The 23,054-nt window shown below is 45.8% G+C and overlaps 1 protein-coding gene across 3 annotated transcripts in view; it reads right to left on the bottom strand.

Moving 5' to 3' along the window:
* SLAMF1 (signaling lymphocytic activation molecule family member 1) overlaps nt 1-23,054 on the bottom strand; it is a 32,823-nt gene that overhangs the window by 7,601 nt on the left and 2,168 nt on the right. For 2 of the 3 annotated variants that reach the window (XM_045086584.1, XM_004775878.3), the window contains exons 2-5: nt 17,410-17,748; nt 15,245-15,532; nt 6,099-6,197; nt 3,415-3,488 (exon numbers count right to left, since the gene is read on the bottom strand). In XM_045086584.1, the coding sequence (XP_044942519.1) occupies nt 3,415-3,488; nt 6,099-6,197; nt 15,245-15,532; nt 17,410-17,748 (800 nt within the window). Of the gene's footprint in view, nt 1-3,414; nt 3,489-6,098; nt 6,198-15,244; nt 15,533-17,409; nt 17,749-19,479; nt 19,672-23,054 lie in introns of those variants that run through there. The other variant, XM_045086585.1, reaches the window with a different exon arrangement.

Here is a 23,054-nt window from a genome sequence, read left to right as displayed (position 1 = left end):
ACAGGAAGAGAAGTTATGTGACTTGAAAATGAAGAAATGTACTGTAATTTCTTTTTACAGATGATACGATTGTGTGCAGAGAGAATCCAAGTCATCTCTAGATAAATGACTAGAATTTATAAGTGAGTTTAGCAATGTTGCAAATATAAGGTTAAAATACAAAAATTAATTGTATTTCTATGTATCAGTAACATATAGAAACTCAAGATTTTTAAAAATATAATGTTGATGATAGTATTCCAGAAATCTCAAATGCTCAAATTCCAAGTAATAAATTATGATGGACAAGTCCTCTTATGCAAAAAACGATAAAACATCATTTAGAGAATTTAAGAAGACCGACATGAAGGAAAAGATGTCTTTTTCTGTGAATGGAAAGGCTCATTACTGTAAGTAATTATAGTCTTCTCAAAGTCATCAGTGCAGTTCTGATTAAAATGCCAGCAGGATTTTTAGGTGGAACTTGACAAACTGAATCTAAAATATATATGAAATGCAAATGAATGAAAATGGCCAAGAACTCTTGATGAAGAACAAGAACAAATGAGAAGACATTTTGCTGGACATCAAACTTGTGATGAATCTGTAATCTATGATGGATTTGTAAAGGCTGCGTGGCACCAGCACAAGTGCAAACACACAGGGAAAGGGTGCAGGACGGAGAACCAAACAATACAGAGATCCTCACGTATACGGACCCTTGGTTTGTGATGAAGGCAGCACTGACAGAGGCAAGGGGTATCTTTTCAATATGTGGTTGATAGGACAACCAGATGAAGAAAAATGAAACCTGACCCATCTCACACCCTACTCCAAAAGTCATTTCAGGTACATAACAGATATAAATGTGGAAGATAAACAACACAGCTTTTAGAAAATGATAGGATATCTTCATTACCCAGGAGTACAGAACGATTTCTCAAATAGGACACAAAAAGCATTATCTGTAAAGGAAGAGATTACTGAATTGCTCTACACTGCAGTTAAGAACCTTTCTTTATCAGGTGTCACTGACAAATTGCAAAGGCAAATCACAGAATGGGTGAAGGTCTCTGCTAAAATGTAACTGCCAAAAAAATTTTTTTTATTAAAAAAGAAAACAAAATGTAACTGCCAAAAAGCTAAAAATACTTAAAGAACTCATACTAATCACTTTTTAAAAAGCCTGAAATTCAGGGTGCCTGGGTGGCTCAGTGGGTTAAAGTCTCTGCCTTCAGCTCAGGTTGAGATCTCAGGGTCCTGGGATCAAGCCCCATGTCAGCTCTCTGCTTAGCAGGGAGCCTGCTTCCTCCTCTCTCTCTGCCTGTCTCTCTGCCTACTTGTGATCTCTGTCAAATAAATAAATAAAATCTTTTTTTTTTTCTTAAAAGCATGAAATCCAAAGGAAAATGGGCAAAAGATTGAACAGGAACTTGAAGACAGAGGATATTAAGATGACCAATAAATAAAAGAAGCATTGTCCAACTTCCTTAATAATTAGGGGAATGCAAAATAAAACTATAAAAAGACACATCCCGGGGCACCTGGGTGGCTCAGTGGTTTAATGCCTCTGTCTTTGGCTCAAGTCATGATCCCAGGGTCCTAGGATCAAGCCCCACATCGGGCTCTCTGCTCAGCAGGGAGCCTGCTTCCCTTCTTCTTTCTCTGCCTGCCTCTCTGCCTACTTGTGATATCTATCAAATGAATAAATAAAATCTTAAAAAAAAAAGACACATCCCACAGAATGACTAAAATTTAAAAGGCTGATAACACCTAGTTTTGATTAGAATGTGTAGCTGGCCTGAAGGTAAATTGGTGTGCTCACTTTGAAAAGCAGTTTGGCCTTATCTAGCTAATTTGAGAATACGCACACTGTGATTCAACAATTCTACTTCTAGGTGCATACCCAACAAAATAGTGCACGTATCTACCAAGAGACACACATGTGAATGTTCATAGTTTGAATTTTTATAATAGTCTCAAACTGGAAATAACCCAAATGTCCATCAGTAGTCAACTACATAAGCGAACTCGAGTATATTCATGCACTGATGTTCTATAAAGTAGTGAAAATGAATGCATTATATCCAAGCACAAAGACATACAAATCTCATGAAAGTACTATTGAGGGGGGGAAAAAACAGACCCAAGAGAAAAAATACTATAGAATCCTATTTTTATAAAGTTAAAGAGAGAGAGAGAGAGAGCATGCACTAAAATATATTTTTAGAAGTCAAGATAGTGATATGTCTGGTGAGGAGAGATAGAATAGAGATGAAGGGGTGGGCACAGGAGGTCTTGTGGGGGTTGCTGTCAATGTTCTGTTCCTTGATCTGGGTGGTATTTCTATGGTATTAGAGTACTCAGTACCGAAAGAGGTAATTTCCCCTCAACTAGATCTGTAGATTCCATGCAATCTTAATAGGAATTTTTCCTTTTTCTGATACTTGAAAAGCTGATTCTGAAATATGTACAGAAGTGTAAAGGGACAAGATGAAAAGTGTTGGAGAAAAACAAGGTGGGAAGATCTGCTTTAGTAGATAACACGATAGGGTAACTCATTGAGTTGACATTTATACCTGGTGTGCTGCTGGGATATACGTCATAGTTTACAGTAAAAAGAACAGCATGGGATAGAGTAGACAGGGAAGGCACTATGCTAAAGTTGAAACTGGTTACCTAAATGTGCAATTGCAAAGGTGGAGCTCGCTCTTGGGACTCTTGTATTTAAATGGAGCTTGGTTCTCAGAGGTGGTGCTGGCTTAGGCATTAAATCCTCCAAGCCACTAGGGGGCAGCAGAAATAAGAGATTTGTCCTAGAGTCTTCTGAATGGCCATATTCTGGCCTGTGCCGTTACCTAGAATTGCCTTCGTGTCTGAAGAACTGGAATATCTTCCCATCTAACCATATTCCTTTAGCCTCCCTCTTCCTCTAACAGCTCTGCTCCTCGGCTTCACCATGGCTAGTTTTTCATCCCTCTCCCCTGGTCCAGTCGCTTTCGGTCAAGCTTTGCCTTCTTTCTTCCCCGCCTGTATATCACCTTCCATCTCCCCAGCCAAAGTCCTCTGTCTCCATGGTGCTTTGCAAACTCCTACACTTCCAGACCAGCACATCAGACAGCAGTCTTTCTGGACCTTCCCTCTGCCCTCAAGCCTGCACCCCTGTCTCTAGAGAGGAGAGAGGTTGGTAACAGAGAACCACAGACATTTGGAACGCCCGGGCTGGAGGAGTCATGTGTCATGTGCTTCTTGCTTCCTCATTTTTCCCTTATGAAGACAAGAATGACCAGAAGATTACCCCGTGATTTCCACTATTTCAAGTAACAAATAGTCCCATCTGGCACTGAAATTTAATGCATTTTGCAAGGTGGACTGGCCAGGAATCCCACGGGAAACAGGACAGGCCCACCCCACAAAAGAAAATATACAACTTACCCCTGATTTCTGGACTTGGGCATAAATAGTAAGGCTTTTTGCTTCCATTGTTGGCTGGTATTGATTTGCTTTACCTGAGGAAAAGAAACCACAGTGGTTATCTCTGCCTGACCTGCCCGCAAACTCTGCTCGGACCTGTGTGGTCTATACCCCCCTCCACATACCCACCTTCCCCAAGCAAGCCCAAAGGAAAGAATGCCAAGTCCAAGTCCCAACCTGGCCCCACCTCCATATGTGTCACATGACCTTAGGTTAGTTACTCCATCTCTCTACTTCAACTTCTCCATCTGTGAAATGGGACTGAAGTATCTGCCCCCCAGGGTTGCGGTGGTGATCACAGGAGATACTATTTGTAAAATGTTTAGAACAGTGCCTGGCACATAGTAAATTCCCTGCATATGTTACATGCGATTGGAATGCCATCCAATTATTTTGATCTCTACTGCTTAATGAGCATATCTAGTCTCCTAATAGGATTCTGAGTTCTCTGAGATAGGGCTCATTATCCTTTTGTACTCTCCCACTTATCGTGCATTGCCTCACTTGGCTTTCTCACCCCTCTGTTTCTGGGGCCCTTGATGACCTCTTATCACAACCGTAAAAGATGTAGACTGTGCATAGGACTGTGTCCTGAAGCACGAAGTTATCCTTTGTTAACAGGACGTCATGTATTTACGTCTGCCCTAACGACTATTCCCAGCTGCTCCTAGTGCCGCCCCCTGCTGGCCATAGGGCTTAAACATTGATGTGTTCCTTCACTCCATTAAAAGATTTGGGTGTATGTGTCCATCCATCCATCCGTCCATCACACACCTGTTCATGACCCATCGTCTAACCATGGACGCCACTGTATTGGGTACTTTCTGTGTATGGACTCATGCGTCCCCACAACACCATGTAGTCCATAATACCATCCCCATTTAGCAGAGAAGAGCTCATTCACCGAGTCACACAGCTTGTCAGGGCAAAGTCTGCATTTGAATGTATGTTTGTCTGATGCCAAACCCTATGTTTTAACGACTGTATTCTGGATATGAAACTGCCAGGGAGACCATCTGAAAACCTTCGGAGCCAGGCAGCACTTTGGAGGGGACAGTGTTAGAAGGTGCCAACAGAACCTCTTGAGCAAAGTCTTGCAGAGGGCACAGCAGTTAATACAGGTTTTCCCTCAGGTTTGAGGCAAGGCTTTCATGTTCCTGGTTTACAAGGAATACAGGGCGGCTGGAGACAAGAATGGCTATGTGTGCAGAGGAGGGTGACAGGGACTTGTGTGGAGATGGAGGGCATCATTTCCTTCAGAGCACAACCATGTGAAGGGCAGAATGTGGTTGAGGAAAGAGTGTGAGTTAGGGTACCCGCACCCACACTCGATAGGTTAGCAAGGCTGCGTTAATCTCTGTTTTCTTGATCCTGGTATCTCACTGTTTCCTTATTTTCCAAGCCAAATGTGGGTGCCCTGCCCCCACTGCCTTAGGCTCTTATCACGGTTTCTGTCTGAATCACCCTTCCCCCACACCTCCCCATCTAACTCTTAGTTGGAGGAAATGAGATAAAAGTAAGCTGTGCTGTGATCTAGACTTTCTTACACAAGCAAACCCAGCAAGAGTGCTGTGGTAAGGGCTTTTTTGAGAAGGTTACACGTGAGAACACTGATCTACTTGAGAAAAAGATCAGCCGTCAGGTTGGTGGTGTAAGGACCAAGTCCTGTCCTCACCCTGAGAGGGGACACCCAGGCCGGGGACCTGTCCTTGCCTGGGGGCAGGACCTTCTGACTCTGGTGTGGGTGGGTGATGTAAGTGTGGCCGAGCATATTGCCCTGTGATGTGGAATCAGGGGACATCTTGGAGGAGAGGCCAGGAGACAAATCCTGTAGGCACTTAAACTGCAAGGGGAGAACTGGGCCTTAATAGCAACCCCGGGTGATCTTTCATACTTTTTAGTTTGGCCTTAAGCAACCTCACAATTTGTACAGTTTCCCAAGATGAGTCAGAATTTGTGCAAAAATCTTGGTAAAGAGTGTTCCCTCTGCTGTGGGTCTTCCCAGGGACACGTGAGCCTTGCTGGTGGCACGTGGTCTGGTTCTTGGGAGACATAGTTACAGCTCTGGTTCTCCTATCTCAAGCTGGGTGATCTTGCACAAGTCGTGTGGCTTCTCTGTGCCTCCATTACCCCACTGCTAACTCACATAGAAACAACTTACTATTCTCAAAAGGATAGTAGAAGAATAAAAAGAGATTGTAGAAAGGTTTCAACCCTTGGATGAAAACATCTTATTGTAACGTCTTTTTTTAGGTCCGTAATTATAACTTTTCTTGAACGAGATCCAAGGGTCCCCTGGATTCTATGTTTGGTGAACATTGTCAGGTTGTCTTGCCGGACCCCTTCAGCATCCTGTACCTTCCCTTGTGCAGTGCTAGTGCTAGTGAATGTGAATGACCTGTGTCGCGTCTCCCATATCCAACCCCTGCGGCTCAATCCTCTTTCCAACCCCAAGGCCTAATTAGGGCTCAGGACATAGCGAATTAGACTGAACTTAACAAGGTCCCAAGTATGTGCATTTAGTGTTATTGCAAAGGTGTTTCCGGCAGAGAGCCGGAATGGGGCAAGCAAATCTTTGCCTGTGCGGAGAGGTTCCCCATTTACCGCAGAGTCTGATACGAATCTCTTTATTGTCAGACACATACCTCTTCTTCTCAACAGCAATATTACCACCTCGAGAATCAAGATGACACCAACGATGCCCCCTATGAACAGCCCAGCATAAAGTCCCCATTGTGTTGATTCTGAAAAAAAAAAAAAAAAAAAAAAAAAAAAAGTCAAAGGGCAAACTCAACAGTACTGTAAGTTTAAAAACATCCTTCACGGAAGTGGGGAGACCAAGCCCCATGTTCTCTGTCTGTATTGTCTCAGGGGACACATCCATTCTGATGGTTTCAGACAACAGCTGCAGGCCACTGATGATTTCCTGCCCCTTCTCTTATCCTAATTTCTCTCACCGTGTTGACTTTCCTAATTGCCTATGGGACTGTCCTAGCTTCCATAGGGGTTTTTCTATTCAAACGTTTGATTTGCACCTGGATGACCACATACCCCAAATCAGACTCATCTTTGTCTGTCTCAGGTCAACATCTCTTGCCCGTCTCCCTGGTTCTAAGTCTCTGGGCGGGCCTGCATCCGTTTTGGTAGAGAGAACATGACACTTCCATCTGCTGTCCCCACACTCCCACACCACGCTCATGTGATGCTGGGAGGAAGAACAACTGACTTTTGTTTTTTAAAAATAAACATAATAGTGCTATTATTGTTCTCCCATGCAAATAACTGTACTGAAACCACTGAGCCTGAACCGGAAGAAAAGCATGTATATTTTCCTCTTGGATTCCGGTGCTTAACACAGGTCCTAGAGTAGCAGTCAGCCAGGCGCAAAGTCATGGAGCCACTTTTTTTTTTTCCTTTCTCTCCTATACCCAGTTCACCGAATCCTTCCAAGCCAGGAGCAGTACCTTGGAAAATAGTGAATGAGAACTAATGCCCCAGCAGACAAGACATTCAGCTCACTGAGCGAATAACAGACAACTACTGGAGCATTGTCACTGGCCCACGTTTTATTTTTAGTGCACTGTGTGTGATAATGGTTTTAATCCTCCTGATAATCCTACAAGGTAGTTACTCCCATTACTCCGATTTTGTGCAAAGGAAGCAGGCACGGAGACCTTCACATACTAGAGCTTGGTCTGGGGGTAGAAACGTGGCTGAATGCTGAAGACAGACTTCTTGGAGAGTCAGCAAGACTTATGGGCTTGGGGTGAGTTACCCCAGGGTAATGAACAGTGGGGTCAGCCTGAAGCACCAGGATTCTAAGTAAAGTAATAGCATTAAGGATCTAACTACAGTTGACCCTTGAATGACACAGGGGTTAGGAGTACAGAGCCCCCTAACACAGTTAAAAACCCATATATAACTTTTGATTTCCTTAAAACTTAACTGTTAATAACCTACTATTAGCCAGAAACCTTCCTGATAACATAGTTGATTAACACATATTTTGTATGTTATATGATTATACACAGTATTCTTACAATAAAGTACGCTAGAGAAAAGAAAATGTTAAAGAGCCACAAGGAAGAAAAAATACATTTCCATTACTGTACTTTCTTTGTCCCCCAAAATCTGTATATAAATGGACCTGCCCAGTTCAAACCCGTGTGTTCAAGGGTCAACTGTAGCATGATAGTAGGTGTTAACATTAATGTGTCACGATCGTTTATAAGGATGATTGTGGAATCAGCCTGCTTGTTGGGGAGCATGGGGTGGGTTTCTGAGGGAGAAGCTAAAAGGAATAGGTGCTTTACAGAAGAACAGAGTCCTTGCAGACTCAAGATATTCACAGAGTGGACCAAAGCTACAGGCTCACCCACTCACATAGACTAAAAATGACTGCGCCGCAGCCCTCTGTCGTTTCCAGGGAGTCAGGAGGATGAAAGCCATCCGCTACCCTTGTCCTGTAACATAAATACCCAGCTTCTGCCTGTCGGCTGAACCTGAGAGGCAAGCTGGCCTTTGTCCTGAGACATAGTTCATAAACCCTAATGTTTCTCCTAGTCTTTGGACACAAAGTAGTATGAATCTGTTCAAGATTTAAGTGATACCTCCACAGAGGCTTTTCATTGTTAAAGGAGCTATTGCGCTTTCTCACCCTACTCACTAATTTTCTGTTGAGGAAACTGAGATTCAAAGGTGTCCCCAGAGTCACAGAGAAGCCGATGGCAGAACTGAGCAGAATGAGAACTGTAGACTCGACATTTGAGTGTTTGCCTATGGCGATGGACCCCCACAAGGAAAGCCCTGGGAGGTGCCCGAGCCATCCACGTCCTCCCGACAACGCCTGCCCGTTCTTGTCCTCTGAGCCGTGCCCCCTCCCCTTCCCCACCCCTCCGCTGCCCACCAGGCCTGTCCAGTGCTGACCCCCAGGCCAACCCTCTCCGCTCTGTGTCAGTTTCCCTGACCATTCCAGCGCTCATTCTTCCCTCGCCCTGGGGCTCTGCAGCACCTTGGTTTACGTCATGTGCCTTAGAACCTGACTTGCGACACTACTGATGCTGTGTAGACCATTTTCAGCGAGGTCATTTGGAACCAGATAGGTGGATTCAGATTCTGAACCCACCACTTGATAGCTCTGTGACCTCAGACGGACTGCTCATAACCTCTGGGGCCTCAGTCTTGATTGCAAAATGAGCCCAACAATATTTAGATCACAGAGTCTTTCTAAAGAGCAAAGGAAGTGGGTGCCTGGGTGGCTCAGTTGGTTAAATGACTGGGTTTGGCTGAGGTCATGTTCCCGGCGTCCCGGGATCAAGTTCCGCACCGGGGTCCCAGCTCGATGGGGAGGCTGCTTCTCCCTCTGACCCTCTCCCCTCTCATGCTCTCTCTTACTCTCTCTCTTTCTCTTTCAAATAAATAAATAAAATCTAAAAAGAAAAAAAAGGAGCCAAGGAAGTAATGATGGGACGCGCCCAGAGCAATGCTTGGAGGACAAATGTGGTGCAGAAATGCCAGCTCCTTCCACCAGCCTCAACTCCCCCACCCAGCCGCTAGCCCCTCAGAGGCCAGAGGCCGCACCGCTATGTCCTCTGTGGCTGTCTTAGGATGTGGCGCACAGTACAGGAAGGATCGAAGATAGGTCTGATCTCACATCCAGAGAGGCCCCTCACTGGTGTTCAGGGACACTGCGGCCCCATCTTGTTTGCTTATGACTCCGTTTCCCGATCTAGTGGGTCCGGGTGGTCTGGCTCATCTGTTTGGTACTAGTATCTAGGGATAAGAAGGTTCATATCTGAAACTGAAACTGAATGTCAGAAACTCTATGCCCTTAACAAATTGGATAAATATGGACAAAATGGTACTTTATGGCTTGCTGGGGTTAGGCTGCCCACGATCCCTGCAATTTCTGGTAACAGCTTCCTTGCGGTCCTCCAAATCTTTGCTTGCGCGGCTCTGCTTGCCATAGTCCGGGCTATCCTGGGTGCAAGGCGCAGTGCCATCATCACTTTCCAAACAAAAGAGCCAAACACCGACACTACGAATGTATGGGTATGAATCCGCTACTGAAAAGCTGGAAGGTCGCAGGGAGCAGATTCCATGGTGAACTGGGCAGGTGTCCACAATCTGACAGGCTCAGACCCTCTTTTTCTCTTCCTACACCTGCACAAGCCACATCTGTTCTCTTTCTCATACAGAATCATCTAACCCATGGCTGGATTCCTTGGGGAGGGTCTCACCTTCTGCCCCCTAACATTTAAAGTAAGGTACCCTGTTCCTTGCAAGAAGAATTCTAATAGACGTTTCTTAAGATGATGTTATTTTTCTACCTAGTAAGGTATAGAAGTCACACCTAGATTGTAAATGCTTGAAGGTAGACCCTGTTCCTTATGGTTTATTTTCTCTGCCACCCCCACACCTGATATGAGGTAGGGTTAGGGGGCACTTAATAAACACACGATGAAGGAAGGTAAATTAAATTAGAAGTCGCAGAACAAAGCCGGGGGGAAGACTATCCTGTATCCTCTATCCTTCGGTTAAGAAGGATCACAGCGCTGAGCATCAGGAGGTCTCAGAAGGAATGCAGGGTCACTTCTGAAAGGCTCAAAGCAGGAATGGAAGGGAATGAGTGATGACCTACTTAGCCTATGCTTCATAACAATGAAATGGAACCAGGAAGAGAGGGAGTGCCTGTGCCCTCAGCACCACCTGTGTTCCCATTTTCAAACCACTGTTTCCTGTGACAGAAGACTCCAGCCCTCCCTCTTCTTCCTCACTGAGGACTCTCAGAATGGTGCTGTTCAGCAATCGGAGAAATGTCCTCCTGAGGCCCCTGGGCCCCATTGTTCACACACAAAGAAACCCAATCTGAATATTCCTATGCATGAGATTGGGGCCTTTTTCCCCACTGGAGCCTCCCAGAAGCACCAAGGAGGTGGACTGAGAACTCCAGTGCCATTTACGAGGAGTCCCCACTCTTTGGTCCTAAGTCCTCTTGGCTGTGGTTTAAACCGTGACAACTTGACAAGTAGCCATGCCTCCAAGAAAAATACTGGAGGGCCTGTTTTCTCTCTAAGAGTCTACTGCCACAGAAACACAAAAACTTCTCTTCCTCCCCAAAACTTATTCTTTAAGGAGATAAAGAAGTAAACAGAAAAGGCTGAGAAACAAATAAAGTTTGCTCCCAGGAGATCCGAGATGCGACCATAACGGTCTGAGAATGCCGATCTCTTTCCTGCCTTTCATGTGGTTTTGTCAGCAAGGCGGTCTGCAAGGCACTACCTGAAGAAGCCAGCCATCTTCAAAAAAGAACATCTTCTTGTTGATGATGGCTTCCACTCAGAGTTGGGGGCGGGGAAAGGATGCTCACACAAACCCTGCACTAATTTAAGATCTGGGACCATCCAAGTACACACTTTCACAGAGTTCACAGTTCCCAGAAAACCCCTTCCACCTGTCTGTCCCACCCAATGCTGTAGGGCAGAGGCTACCAGCGGTGGCATAGTTTGCCCCCATGCTTCCGCGGCCTCGCAAACCTTGTCCAGCCACATGGCTGTCCAGCTAAGGACCAGTCATCTCAGTTCCTCTCGCAGCAGCTGTGGCCCTGTGACAAGGCTCCTGAGAGGTACCAGGCTCATCCTCCTACCACTCTTGTGTTGCTTCCTGGACTGGGAGTACCACGAAGAGGGCCTTGCCTCTGTGTGTGGAACATCTAGGTGACTCTGTATCAATGGGTGCTCCCATTATTAGAAAGGCCTTGTTAGAAAGGGGGAACCCCTGGGACTCACTAGTAGGTGTCAGTTGTCTCTTCCTCTGAGCTAACCCAGACTTGCTGAGCCAACTTTCTGCTAATCTACTGAAAAGGCCCTCTTTTCAAGATGAGCTTCCAGGGGCATTCCCTTTCAGCTGAATTACCTAAGGTTTCATATTATTCATTCTGGCGTAGATACAACTATTTCAGAAGATGGTCAAAAGGACGGCAGCAGGTCATACACGACTGACCCACATGAACATGCTTCTCATGACTCCCCAGGGCGCTCTGTAGAAACCAAGACTTGAACGTTGCAACAAAGATGCTTCATAGCAAGAGACATGAAGAATTTTCTTACTGTAGAACAATGACGTGCCAGCTGGAAGAAGGACCAATCTATGACTGAGAGCCTGGGCAAGTGTCATTAGAAAAATGGCGTGGCGAGGAGACCCTTAATAAATCCTCAGACCCCACCACTTCATCCCAAGGCAGGAAAGTCCCTTGTATGAAGTCTTCACTAAACTCATGGTCACTGCTTTGGTCCAGGCCTTGTCGTCTCTTGATGGATCCCTGCAGTGGGAGCTCTTCCCCACAACTAGTTTCTCTTTCTTCTGCCTCTGCCCTGCCCCCACCTATTGTCTGCACCCCTGAATTTTCTCTCTGAAAGCAAAGCTGATCATGTTATTCCTCTACCTAAGAGGCTTTATTACTTCCTGCCTATAGGATAATACAGGACAAGGCCCAGCTGCCTCTGCTTTCCCCTCTGCCTGGAATGTCTTTCTTTTACCTGCTTGGGTAATTTCTGTTTATTCTCCAAAGTCCAGTTTATGTCGCATCCTCTGTGCTGTTCTCTCTGATTCCTCCAGATAGCGTCCGTCATTGTTCCCTCTTTTTACTTCCATTTTGCCCATCACACCACACAATTTCAGGTCAGTTATTTACAGAAACTATCTTTTTCCTTCAGGGCAAGGATCCTGTCTTTTTTGGTCTTGGTGGACTCAGCCCCTAGCACAATGTTGGAATGCGGGAGAAGCTCAGTAAGAGTTTTATCAAACTAAGCACAGTATTTTAAGAGTTAGTAGTATTCATCTTCAAACACAAATCAATAAACTAATAAAACTCTGCTTTCTGTCTTTAGGCAACCTAGTGTACTGGGAATGACATGCCACAGACCAGCTGTGTGATTTCTGATGTGCTGTGGTCTCTTGTCCTTGCAAGCAGGGAGGAGGGATCTCTATTTGTGTTATGGATTGAGTTATGTTCCTCCTAAAATTCATACGTTGAAGTCCTCAGAACGTGACCTTATTTGGAAGCAGGGTCTCTAAAGAGGCAATCAAGTTAAAATGACATCAGCAGGGTGGTGCTATGAGCTGTACTGTATCCCTCCCAAATTCGTATGTTGAAGCCCTAACCCTTAGTACCTCAGAATGTGAAGATAGGATCTTAAAATATGTGATTAAGTTAAAATGAAGCCATTAGAGTAGGTCCTAATTCAATCTTACAGTGTCCCTATAAGAAGAGGAAATCTGGACACACAAGGAGGCACCAGGATGCATATGCACAGAGGACAGACCATGTAGAGACACAGCAAGAAGGCAGCCTTCTGCAAGCCAAAGAGAGAAGCCTCAGGGGAAGGAGAAAAACAAAAAACAAAAAACAAAAAACAACCAGCCCTGCCAACACTTGATCTTGGACTTCCAGCCTCCAGAATTGTGAGAAAATAAATTTCTGTTATTCAAGCATCTAGTCTGCCATACTCTGTTATAGCTGCCCTAGTTAGAGGGGGGCCCTAATTCAATATGATCCATGTTCTTGTAAGAAGGGGGAATTTGAACAGAGATATGCTTCAAGGGAAGACAGAGTGAAGAGACAGGAGACAGCCACCTGCCAGCCCCAGAGAGGGGCCTCCACAGACCCCTCCCTTACAGCCTCAGAAAAAACCAGCCCTGCCAACACCTTGATTTTGGACTTCTGGCCTCCAGACTGTGAGACCATAAGTTTTGGGTGTTTCAGCCTCCCCATTTATGATGCTTTGACCCAGCAGCCTCAGCAGGTTAATACTCATTGTAACCTTTGGTTAGCACTTCTTATGCACGTAGTACAAACTGAATCATAGAATATGGACTCTGGACAGAACTTCCCTAGGTCACCCTCTTCATTTTACAGACAACGGAACAGGGGCCCAAGATGGTGAAAAGGCTGCCTCATGTCAGATGCTTTCTCCTAACGACTGACAGGAGATCCTGATGGGGTTTATCATGGGACCATGTTTCTATTCTTCATGTTCCTTCACGCCTTGTAGGAGCCTGCTCCATACTCAATAAATCTGGTCATGCTGTGTGTACTTGGCCCTTCATGTAGCCTCGGTAAGTAAGAGCATCTCCACATTTCTTTAGACTGTCCTGAGCCAAGTGCCTCTGGTGAAGCTTCATGACCTATCAAGACTTTGGAGTGCACTAATTAAATTCTTCTTAAACCACACTGAGAAGCATGAAGGGAGTTCTTTTTTTGAGATAGGCCAGGGTAAAACACTGGATGACCTTTCTTTGCTCTAAGACGGTTGCTATAATCACAGAAGACTGTGCCCCCAAGAAAAAAAAACCCTATGATTTTTGTGCATTATCTCTTCCACTAGCCCCTATGAGGATTCCAGGGTCAGACAGCTCAGCTCTATTACCTGCTCTATGTGTGCCTTTTTGATATCTTTCTCTCCTCAGCTATAAAGTGGTAATACTCATACTATTTGGTTGCTGTAAGGATTAAACGAGTTGCTACCTAAGTGGCACTTAGTAAATCATTAAGATCTGTCAGTTATTACTATTTTAGATAAAGAATCTAAGTCTTAGACAGGTTAAGTGACCTTATCCTTGTAAGTAAACAGAGAAGCATTGCGTCAGTGTTCCCGAGGCCACCTTCTAAAACTCTACAAAGCCTCCTCCGTGGACACCAGGTCTACACTGGGCTGAAGTCTCCTTGGAAGGATTCCTGTTCCCTATAGTGGATGCAGGGGAGAATGTCAGGGCATAATTAATGCTTTGAAGCCTAGAACCCAGGTCCTTATGTCCCTGAACCCACCTGAGGAACGGACACAGGATCTGTTATTGAAAAGAGTCAGTGGTCTGTCTATCCTGCTCCCAACCTCAGATGGTTACTTAATCAGCCTTCTGTTCCTTCTGATAGCAGAATAATGATGTTCTTCCCAGAGAATGAGCAGTCAGAAGGTCTAGGTTCAGGTGCTGATTCTACTGCTTATAATTTGAAGAAACTTGAGCTGGTACTTAAATGCTACGACCTTCAAGTTCCTCATCTGTACAGTGAAGATGATGATAACATGTATATAGTATGGCTATTGTGAGGATCAAAAGAGATCATAGCATAGAAAGTGCTCGGCCAATAACAGAGTACTATGTGATTTGTTATTATCCCCAAACTTCACAGTCCAGGTCTCAGTCCAAGAGCTGACTCCCCTGGCCTTCTGACTTGCTATGAGAGTCACAGTCCATTCCATAAAATGTGGCCCTTCATTATATCCTGCTTTTCATTATTGAGCAAATGTTTCAAGTTTCATCTTTAGAACGTGTTGCTGGAATGCAGAGATCACGTATCACATCCCTGCTCCATTTCTGTGCATGGGTGGTCAACAGTACTTATTGATGTTGCAGACCTGTCCCACCATTAGTGGAGTATGGACAAGGGAGTCGGGACCTGCCACCTACACTCTATCACCCAGCTATCCTGGGGGCTTGGAGTCAAGACAGGAGGGGAGAGGAAGAATCCCAACTGGGAGGCCTGCACTCTGGGTATGGCTCCATTACTTCTTATCGTTGTCCTCAAGTGTGAACCAAGCACAATGCCAACCTGGTGGTTATGAGCAGAGGACATTCACTGAATGCACATGAGGAGGCTTTTATCAACTATAGAGAAAACAGAAAGTGTTTTACCGAGGTGGAGGCCATGGCTATGGGAGCAGATCATTTAATCCAGGTGAGGACTGAGCCCATATCCTCAATGTGCCACGCCCACCCCCACCAGGGCACTCACCGAAAGATTCTAGTCTGCACTGGGACTTCGGGGTGAAGGTCCGTGAGCGGCTGCTGATGGGGTTGCTCACAGTGCAGACGTAGACGTTGTTGACATTCTGAGGGCCAAGGTTGAGATGCAGGAGGTGAGTACTGTTGTTGGCTGGGGTCAGTGGGTCAGTAGCCAATTCCTCACTCCAGTTGTAAACCACATAGTCCCCTTTCTCCACGTCGCAGGCCAGTGTCAAGCTGCAGTTCCCATTCCCCCGTGTCAAGTTCAACACCTTAATTTCCGGAGTGGAGACCTGCTCTGTCAAGAGGGGGAGGAAGGAAGCCATCACCAAAGTGAACCCCCTGGGATTCTAACTTGACCTTCTTGTTAGAAGAAAATACAGCCTAATGCTATTTTCCCCTCCCTGTGGGTGTGCAGGGTGATTTATTTGCTGTGGCGATCTGCTGGCTCCCCCAAATCCCTCTCTCTCTACTATACTCTTTCCCAGTATGACCTCAGGACAAAATAGGGAAAAATAATTTATCTTCTGGTTCCCTCCCACCACTATTGTTAAGGAATCCACTTGTTCTTGGTGATGCTCCCAATCTTCTGTTTTTTTTTTTTTTTACCTGTGGCATTTTCTGCAAACTAATCTGCATGGTTTAATTATCATTGGCTAAAGTATTACCTCTAGACCTGAAAGAATGACATAGTGGTGGGGTTTTACCTGGAGTGTGTGGGTAAGTGGGTATGTGTCTGAGTGTGTGTCTATGTGTCTGTGTGTGTATAGGAGTGTATGTGTGTCTGTGTGCGTCTGTGTGGGTATGCAGAGGGGAGTAGGGGAGATCTCACTCTAATCTATGAAATAGCCAAGGTAAGTAAGCAAGTTGTACTTATTCAATAACTACTGTACGATGGGCATGATTCTGGAATTTTACATTTATCATAGTCTTTAATCTTCTCAACAACTTTCTCAACAATTATAACCTTAGTTATAAGTACTCCCATTCTACAGGCAAGGAAACGGAGTCCCAGAGAGGTGGAGTGTCTCATATAGTATCACTTAAGCTGAGATCAGAACCTAAGGCTGTCTGGCTCTCCTCTTTCTTGGACTTGAGAAGAATATCATGGTTGCAGAGACTGTGTCTTCCAAGGTAAGAGTTTATGTGACAAGATGTGACAAAGGCAGTGAACTGTTCTAGAAAATGCATGATGTGTCAACCCTCTGAGAGTAGTCAGAACTCTCTGTACCTGGCAGAGAGCTGAGGGGAGGCTGCATAAACTATGTGGAGGAAGGGGATGCTGGGGCTAGGGGAAGAGTGAGAGGGGTATTGTCCTCTTTTCTGTAGGCACCTGAGTATTTCAAAGAAATGCTGGGTAGGTGGGGCTCTCTGTACCAGCTCAAATATAAGGAAGTCTCTCTGTGAGAAATCAGGACAACCCACATGGCTGTTGTCAGGATTCCTGGAAATTCAAAGAGTCTCTGGGTCTAAGAGATACAAAATCTGGGTGCATTCCAGAAGGGCTGGCAGCTAAAGAGGCTTATAAAAGCACTGGCCTTGGGTTCAGATGGACCTAGATTCTGGTTTAAGCTCTGCAGTTAAGTGACCTTATAACCAGAGCCTCTGTTTCAATGAGAAAAAGGTGCTTTTTCACCAGGTAGATACGGTCGCATGGGGTGTGCGGGCAGTGCATGGATTGATTCAGCTCTCCTCTTCCTGGGCCCCCATGTGGGGAACCACCCACGAGGACTCGTGAAAACACAAGCCAACCACTTCTCCCTGGATTTCAGTGTCCTTATCAACAGAAAAAAGATTGGGTTGAATCTGTGGTATTCAAACATTTTAAAAATTGGGGGGAAAAAACTTATTTTCAAACCAAGTCTTATTTGCAAATTGAGACTCTTGGGGCCACAGGCCCTGTAGTCCATAGGCAGCTGGGTTCCTTGTCTTTGAGAAATGGGGTAGGGCTAACTAGTGCTAATCAACTACCATCAGTGAGCGATTTGGATGAAAAAGACTTGAATCTCTGAAACCCCTTCCTAAAGCACAGTTTAAAGACCCCGGACTAGGTGATCTTTCAAGTCGCGCCCAACCTTGGATACCCTTGCTTCTGAGAGATGCCCAAATCTTAGGTAAGAAATGACCTCGGGTGCCCCCCCCTCCCCGTGCAGACTGCGGAAGCCCCAGGATTACCATAGAGCTTCAGCTGCAGACAAAAGTGTCGAACTGAAAAGTTCTCCTCCAGGGTCATGAAGTACCAGCCCTCATTTTCCTTCCTGCTTTCCAGGATCCCCAGACTCAGGTTTTCCAGATGAAAGGTATAGCCATTTTCCAGATAGCGCGGAGACCCCCCTTCGGGCAGATCCAGGGAAGCTATTTTCTTCTTGACACTGTTTCCTGGCGATTCTGCTCTGGTGACAAGGACGTGGACGCTCTTGTTCATGCTCTTACTTATGCCTCCGGATGCCAAGGGCAGCAGCACACTGTTTCCCAACTGCCCAGGTATCTCTGGGCAGTTCAGCAAGCTCTCCCCTGTGCAAGGAAGAAGAAAGTCGGTGATTGCAGAGCTCTTTGAGAATCTCATCCTCTCTGTGCATCAGGAGTGACAGATTAAAGGTGCTCGCTCTTCCTCTCAGGCTCTCCTCGGGGTTGCCAGGTCCCTAGTAGCCTATAGGAATGGTCATAACAATCCTACTATATTCTTAATGTTTGAAAAACCCCCATGGAAATCTTAAAATTGCTTAGAAAGGAGAGGTACAGACTAATTAGGACACTGGGGTTCTTTGATCTGGGAGAGAATTCTATCAACTCAGATTTATAGTAAAGGCATGGAGAAGTTAAGACGTAGAGAAGTTAAATGACATCCCTGAAATCACATAACCAGTAACTGGACTAGAAGCCAGGTCTGCTCATTCCTTGACCAGACTTCTTACCACCGCTGGGTACCTACTATGAAGGTCAGAGAGCAACTGGAACAGATTCTGAGCCCGCGAGCCTAGGAGACCAAGGCTACAGAGCATCATCATTTCAGAAAAAGAAGAAAAAGTCTGAGGGACGTGGACCTAGGAGCGTGGTGAGCCCAGTGTTCAAACTGTGGAACGCTTGTTCTCAAAAAGATCGTTCCTAATATCAAGGGTGAGAAATTATTTTATTTCTCTTTTTCAAAAGAGCTGAGCCAACAACAACCACAACCACCACCACAACAACAACACAAAACCACACACACACACAAAACCCCACCCTCTCAGATCAGGGTAAGGGATCCTACTGCTGACTATGTAACACCTCCTCTCTCCCCAAACCCATGGCCTCCGCTGATGACTCTGCTTCTCACTGAACTGAAAATGCAGAAGAAACGAGAAGAGAACTTCCTACCGCCCCAGCTGGATGGTCTATGCCCCCATTAAGGTTAGCCTCTTCCATCATGGAGCACTCACCCACCTCAGGCCTTTGCTCTTACAATAGCCCCCACGCTTTGCACCATCAGCTTTATTACTGGTGTAGAATGTTGTGGGTTCTTTCCATCAACACACAACATACCAACCTGTAACGTTCCTCCTCGTACAAACCCCTCCCCTGACCCCAGGTTCATCCCTCGCGGCTGCCTCATTTCTCTCTTTTCCCTTATTGCAAAGTCCTTTAATGTGTGTTTATATTTTCTGTTTCTGTTTCCTGACTCATTTTTCCTGCACCCACGTTAGCAGGCGCTCTTCCCTACCGCTCCCTGGAATTATCCTCATCAAGGTCACTGTGTGCGCCGTCGCGCCGAGTCTATCCTCCATCCTCGTCTTGCTTTCTCAGGAGCCCCTGACATGGTTCGTCACTGCCTCTTTGAAGCACGGCCTTCGCTCAACCCCTGGAATACCACTCTCCTGGTTTCCCTCCTATTTCACTGGCTACTCCTTCTCAGCCTCCCCAACTGGAACCTGTTGCTCTTGAAGATCTCTAAATACGGACGCATCCTGGGACTCAGTACTCAGAGCCCCACTCTCCCAGCCGTGCTCATCCAGGTGCGTGGGTTAAGATGCTTCTGGAATGCCTGCAGAGATGGACCTCGCACCCAAACTGCCCACATGGATCCGTGTTTGGAGGTCAAAAGGGCATTGCAAACTTAGCAAAGGGACTCTTGGCTCCATAGCCCCTCTCACCAACGACATTACAACTCCCCCGGATTCTGAGACCAAAACGTTTGGAATCATCCTTGACTCCTTTCCTTCTGTCATATGCCGTATCGAGTCCATCAACAACCCCTGTTGGCTCTACCTTCAGGATATGTCTGCGATCCTAACGCCTCCAGCCGCCTTCATTTCTGCCACTGTCGTCACAGCCTGGCACGGCCACTGGCTTCCAACTGATCTTCTGGCATTTGTACAGTAGACCGACTCATCTTTCAAACCTACGCCAGATTTTGTCTCTCTCCTGCTTTGAAACTTCCAGGGATTTCTAGCAACCATAGAAGAAATAGCCACAGGCCTTGTTATGGCTTCAAAGACTCTGAGCAACCCCGTCCCTTCCCTGACCCTTCTACTGCCCTCTCTCTCCACTCACTGCCCTATGGTCATACTGGCTCAGACACCTCATCAAGAACATTCCCACATCAGAGCTTCTGCTTCTGCTGTTCTCTGGATATCTTTTTCTTTATATATCTGGGTAGCTCACTCCCTCACTTTATTTTAGATTTCTGCTCAAGAAGTTATCTCCTCTGAGAAACTTGTTCTCACCATCCTATACAAAATAAGCGCCCCTTCTGATTCCACACTTACCCCTGTCTGAAAATACATCATGTATTATTCTATTCTATTTTTGTGTCCCTGGCTAGGATGCAAACTTTTCAAAAGGAAGAATTTCATTCTGTTCGTAATTTTGTGTCTAGGACCTACAACAATAGTTGGTGTATGGTAGGCTTTTAATAAATATCTGTTCAAAATATGAGTGCAGAAAGCTATATTACCTGACTCAAATCTCTCTTATTTAGCTTTGCCCAATATGTAACTGAACTTACCCATAAGCTAAATCTCATAAATGGAGCCCTTGACTCAGAGAACATAGATTGCTTTAGTTGATAAGGAAGCCAGAGAAGTAAAACAAAATCACCTGCTTGAGTAGTGCAACTGCCTAGAAAGGACACCATTGACTTGTGGCTCACGTGGGTTGTTGGAGAACTGGACAAACTGGTCCAGATGTTCTTGATATCAAAATGCTCTGAAATCCCAACACAGGCCCATAAAGGGCCCAGCTAGTATCAGGCTAGAGATCCAGAAATGGGGAGAAAATCATGGGCAGTCCACTTGGGTGAAATTAGGGTGAGATTGGTGGAGACTCATAACGATGAAGAGAAGTGAGGGGAAGAGAGGATATAATATGGCATCGGGAGGGGCCCCCATACCACCCCCAGCACCACCAAAGAAACCAATGAAATAAAATAGGAAGGGAGAGAGAAAAAAGAGAAGAAGGAACAGATGAGAGGGCAGGCTGAGTGGTATCAGCACACTCACGCACGGGGAGTGGGATCGAAACTCGGTCAGCAAGCAACCTTCACACTCTGCAACCCACATGAAGAACGGTGATCTCACAACTGAGTGCGGGTGAGTGGCTGGGTCTAGAAACCAGTACCAGCTAAGCACAAGTGGAAAACAAGTGGGAACTTTAAAGTGGTTCAGAGAGCCCTTCAAGTGGAGTCCCCACTCCTGAAACATCCTACGGCCTGATGCTACTTTTCCAGCGGGGCCGTGATTCAGTCAACCCTGTTTGCTCAAGAGTCTGGAGGAAACGTTCGTAGCCATTACCACCAACTCGTTTTTTTCAAGGCTAATTCTACTTAGAAAGTAGAGTGATTCACATGGGCCCATGGATATTTTCCTGAAATGAGCCCCATGTGGCCGACCCTTCTCAAGATGGGATTCTACCTAATGAGAACCACCCACTTACACTGCCAGGTCATGCCCCGCTCACAGGGGCTCACGCCATCTTGCCGTAGCTTTCAGGGAGAGGACGCGGGCAGGTCTTACCAGGCCTCACACTTCTTGCAGCAGAGCGAGGCCCCAGAAGAGACGTTTGTTCTGTTACCTGCACTCCCAAGAGCCATTCTCTCCCCACCCCCCTTCCTTGATGCTACTGAGTCTTTCTGAGTCAGAGGACTTGCATCTGCATGCCCCGGGCTGACTGCCGGTTACTGCCCTCTATTTCCCTGACTAACTCCTTCCGTCCCGTCTCTGCCTCTGAACCCTAGCCTCCTCGAGGCCTCCCTGCTTTGTGCCTCCAGTGCCTTCCTATGTCCCCTTCATATCACTCCTTGCCCTTTTAACTCTGATTCTTTGCCTGTCACCCTTACTCAAGAATAAGCTTCTGTGAGTAGCGACTGTGTCTGCTTGTCCACTTAGAGTCCTTACACCCACCTGGGACACAGTAGAAACTCAGTAAAACCATGCTGCTCAAGAGAATGAAAAACTGAATGAGCGAGCAACACAGAACCTCAGAACCCTTCTCTCCAAAATCAGAATGTACTCTGTTTCGTCGTTCTAACGTCCCTGAGAAGGACAGTGTGTCTGGGAAATGATGGTGACCCTTCTCCCCGCTTGCCAGGGGAGCAGATGGAAAACGCTTGGCTAAGGAGCCCAGGCTTCAAGCTCAGCAGACCACTTGCCATCCCCCTGAACCCTCGCGACACCTCATCTCTACACTGACATCTTCATCAGGAATACTCTCATCAAGTCTTATAAATAATCCAGTGTATATATTTGGGAAGACACACAAGGAACTGGTGATAGCTGCTGTCCTGTCTCCATCGCATCCCCTTCTGTACTGCTGAGGTTTTAAGTAGACGTATGTGTGATACTCTTGCAATAAACTAACTAGGTAACAAAAAAAACTAAATGAAAACTTAGGTGATGAAAGGAGTTCCTATCCAGATCAAATACTCCCATGTGCCTGTACTTCCTTCTATAGTTTTATCAGCTTCTCTCACCTTTTGAAGATTCCTACACTTCATTTCAATTCAATTAAAATCAACTTACATGCTCCAATTACAGATAGCATATTCTAATTTTTACCATGGGACCTGGAGACAAATTTTAACATCCCTCCCACCCCCACCAAACACAAGTTTATCCAGGCTCATTTACTGAGGTCTCTGAAGTCAGGCTGTGTAACTACAGAGAAACTGCTAAACTTCTCTGTGGCTCTCATTCCTTCTTCTATAAAATTGTAATGGTAACAATAATAACATATCCCCTAGGGGTGGTGTGAGAATTAAGTGAATACACATAGCACTTAGAACAGTGCCTAATATAGCAAACAAGGCTTTGCATACTATTATTATTCATTCAACAATCATTTGTGGAAGGGCTCTGATATACCAGATACTGGGGCAGGTCCTGGGCAGAGGCTGTGGATGCTCCTTGTGCTTCCCCCACCCCTCGCACAATGCCTGCCGCATCAGGGGTCCTTAATAGATAGTTACTCAATGGGATTGTCCAAAGTCAACCAACCCATGGATAAAACCAATCAGCCCTGACATTATGGTTTCCAGTCTGGTGCTGGAGATGCAAAGGTGATGGCTTTATTTCCCAGTATTAAATCTTTAGAGAAAAAAGTATCCCAGTATTAAATCTTTTGAGAAGCTTCGATCGGCACCTTGGGAGAGAATGGCCCAGTGAGCAAAGATGGGCCAAGTCTGAAGCCCACACACTTATCCTTCATGTGTGTGAATGAGGTGGACCCACCTGGAGGAATACAACATCCCCTTGGGGCAATTCATCAGTTGTAAGAGACGCGTCGCTCTGGTGAGGGATGCTCATAATGGGGAAGTATGTATGTGGGGGAGTGGGGGAAATCTTGGT

Source organism: Mustela putorius, unplaced genomic scaffold (genome assembly GCF_011764305.1).
Source record: "Mustela putorius furo isolate JIRA1106 unplaced genomic scaffold, ASM1176430v1.1 tig00000997_pilon_pilon_pilon, whole genome shotgun sequence".
Taxonomy (NCBI): domain Eukaryota; kingdom Metazoa; phylum Chordata; class Mammalia; order Carnivora; family Mustelidae; genus Mustela; species Mustela putorius.
The sequence above is the reverse complement of the archived record's forward strand: the minus strand, read 5'-3'. Positions and strand labels throughout refer to the sequence as shown.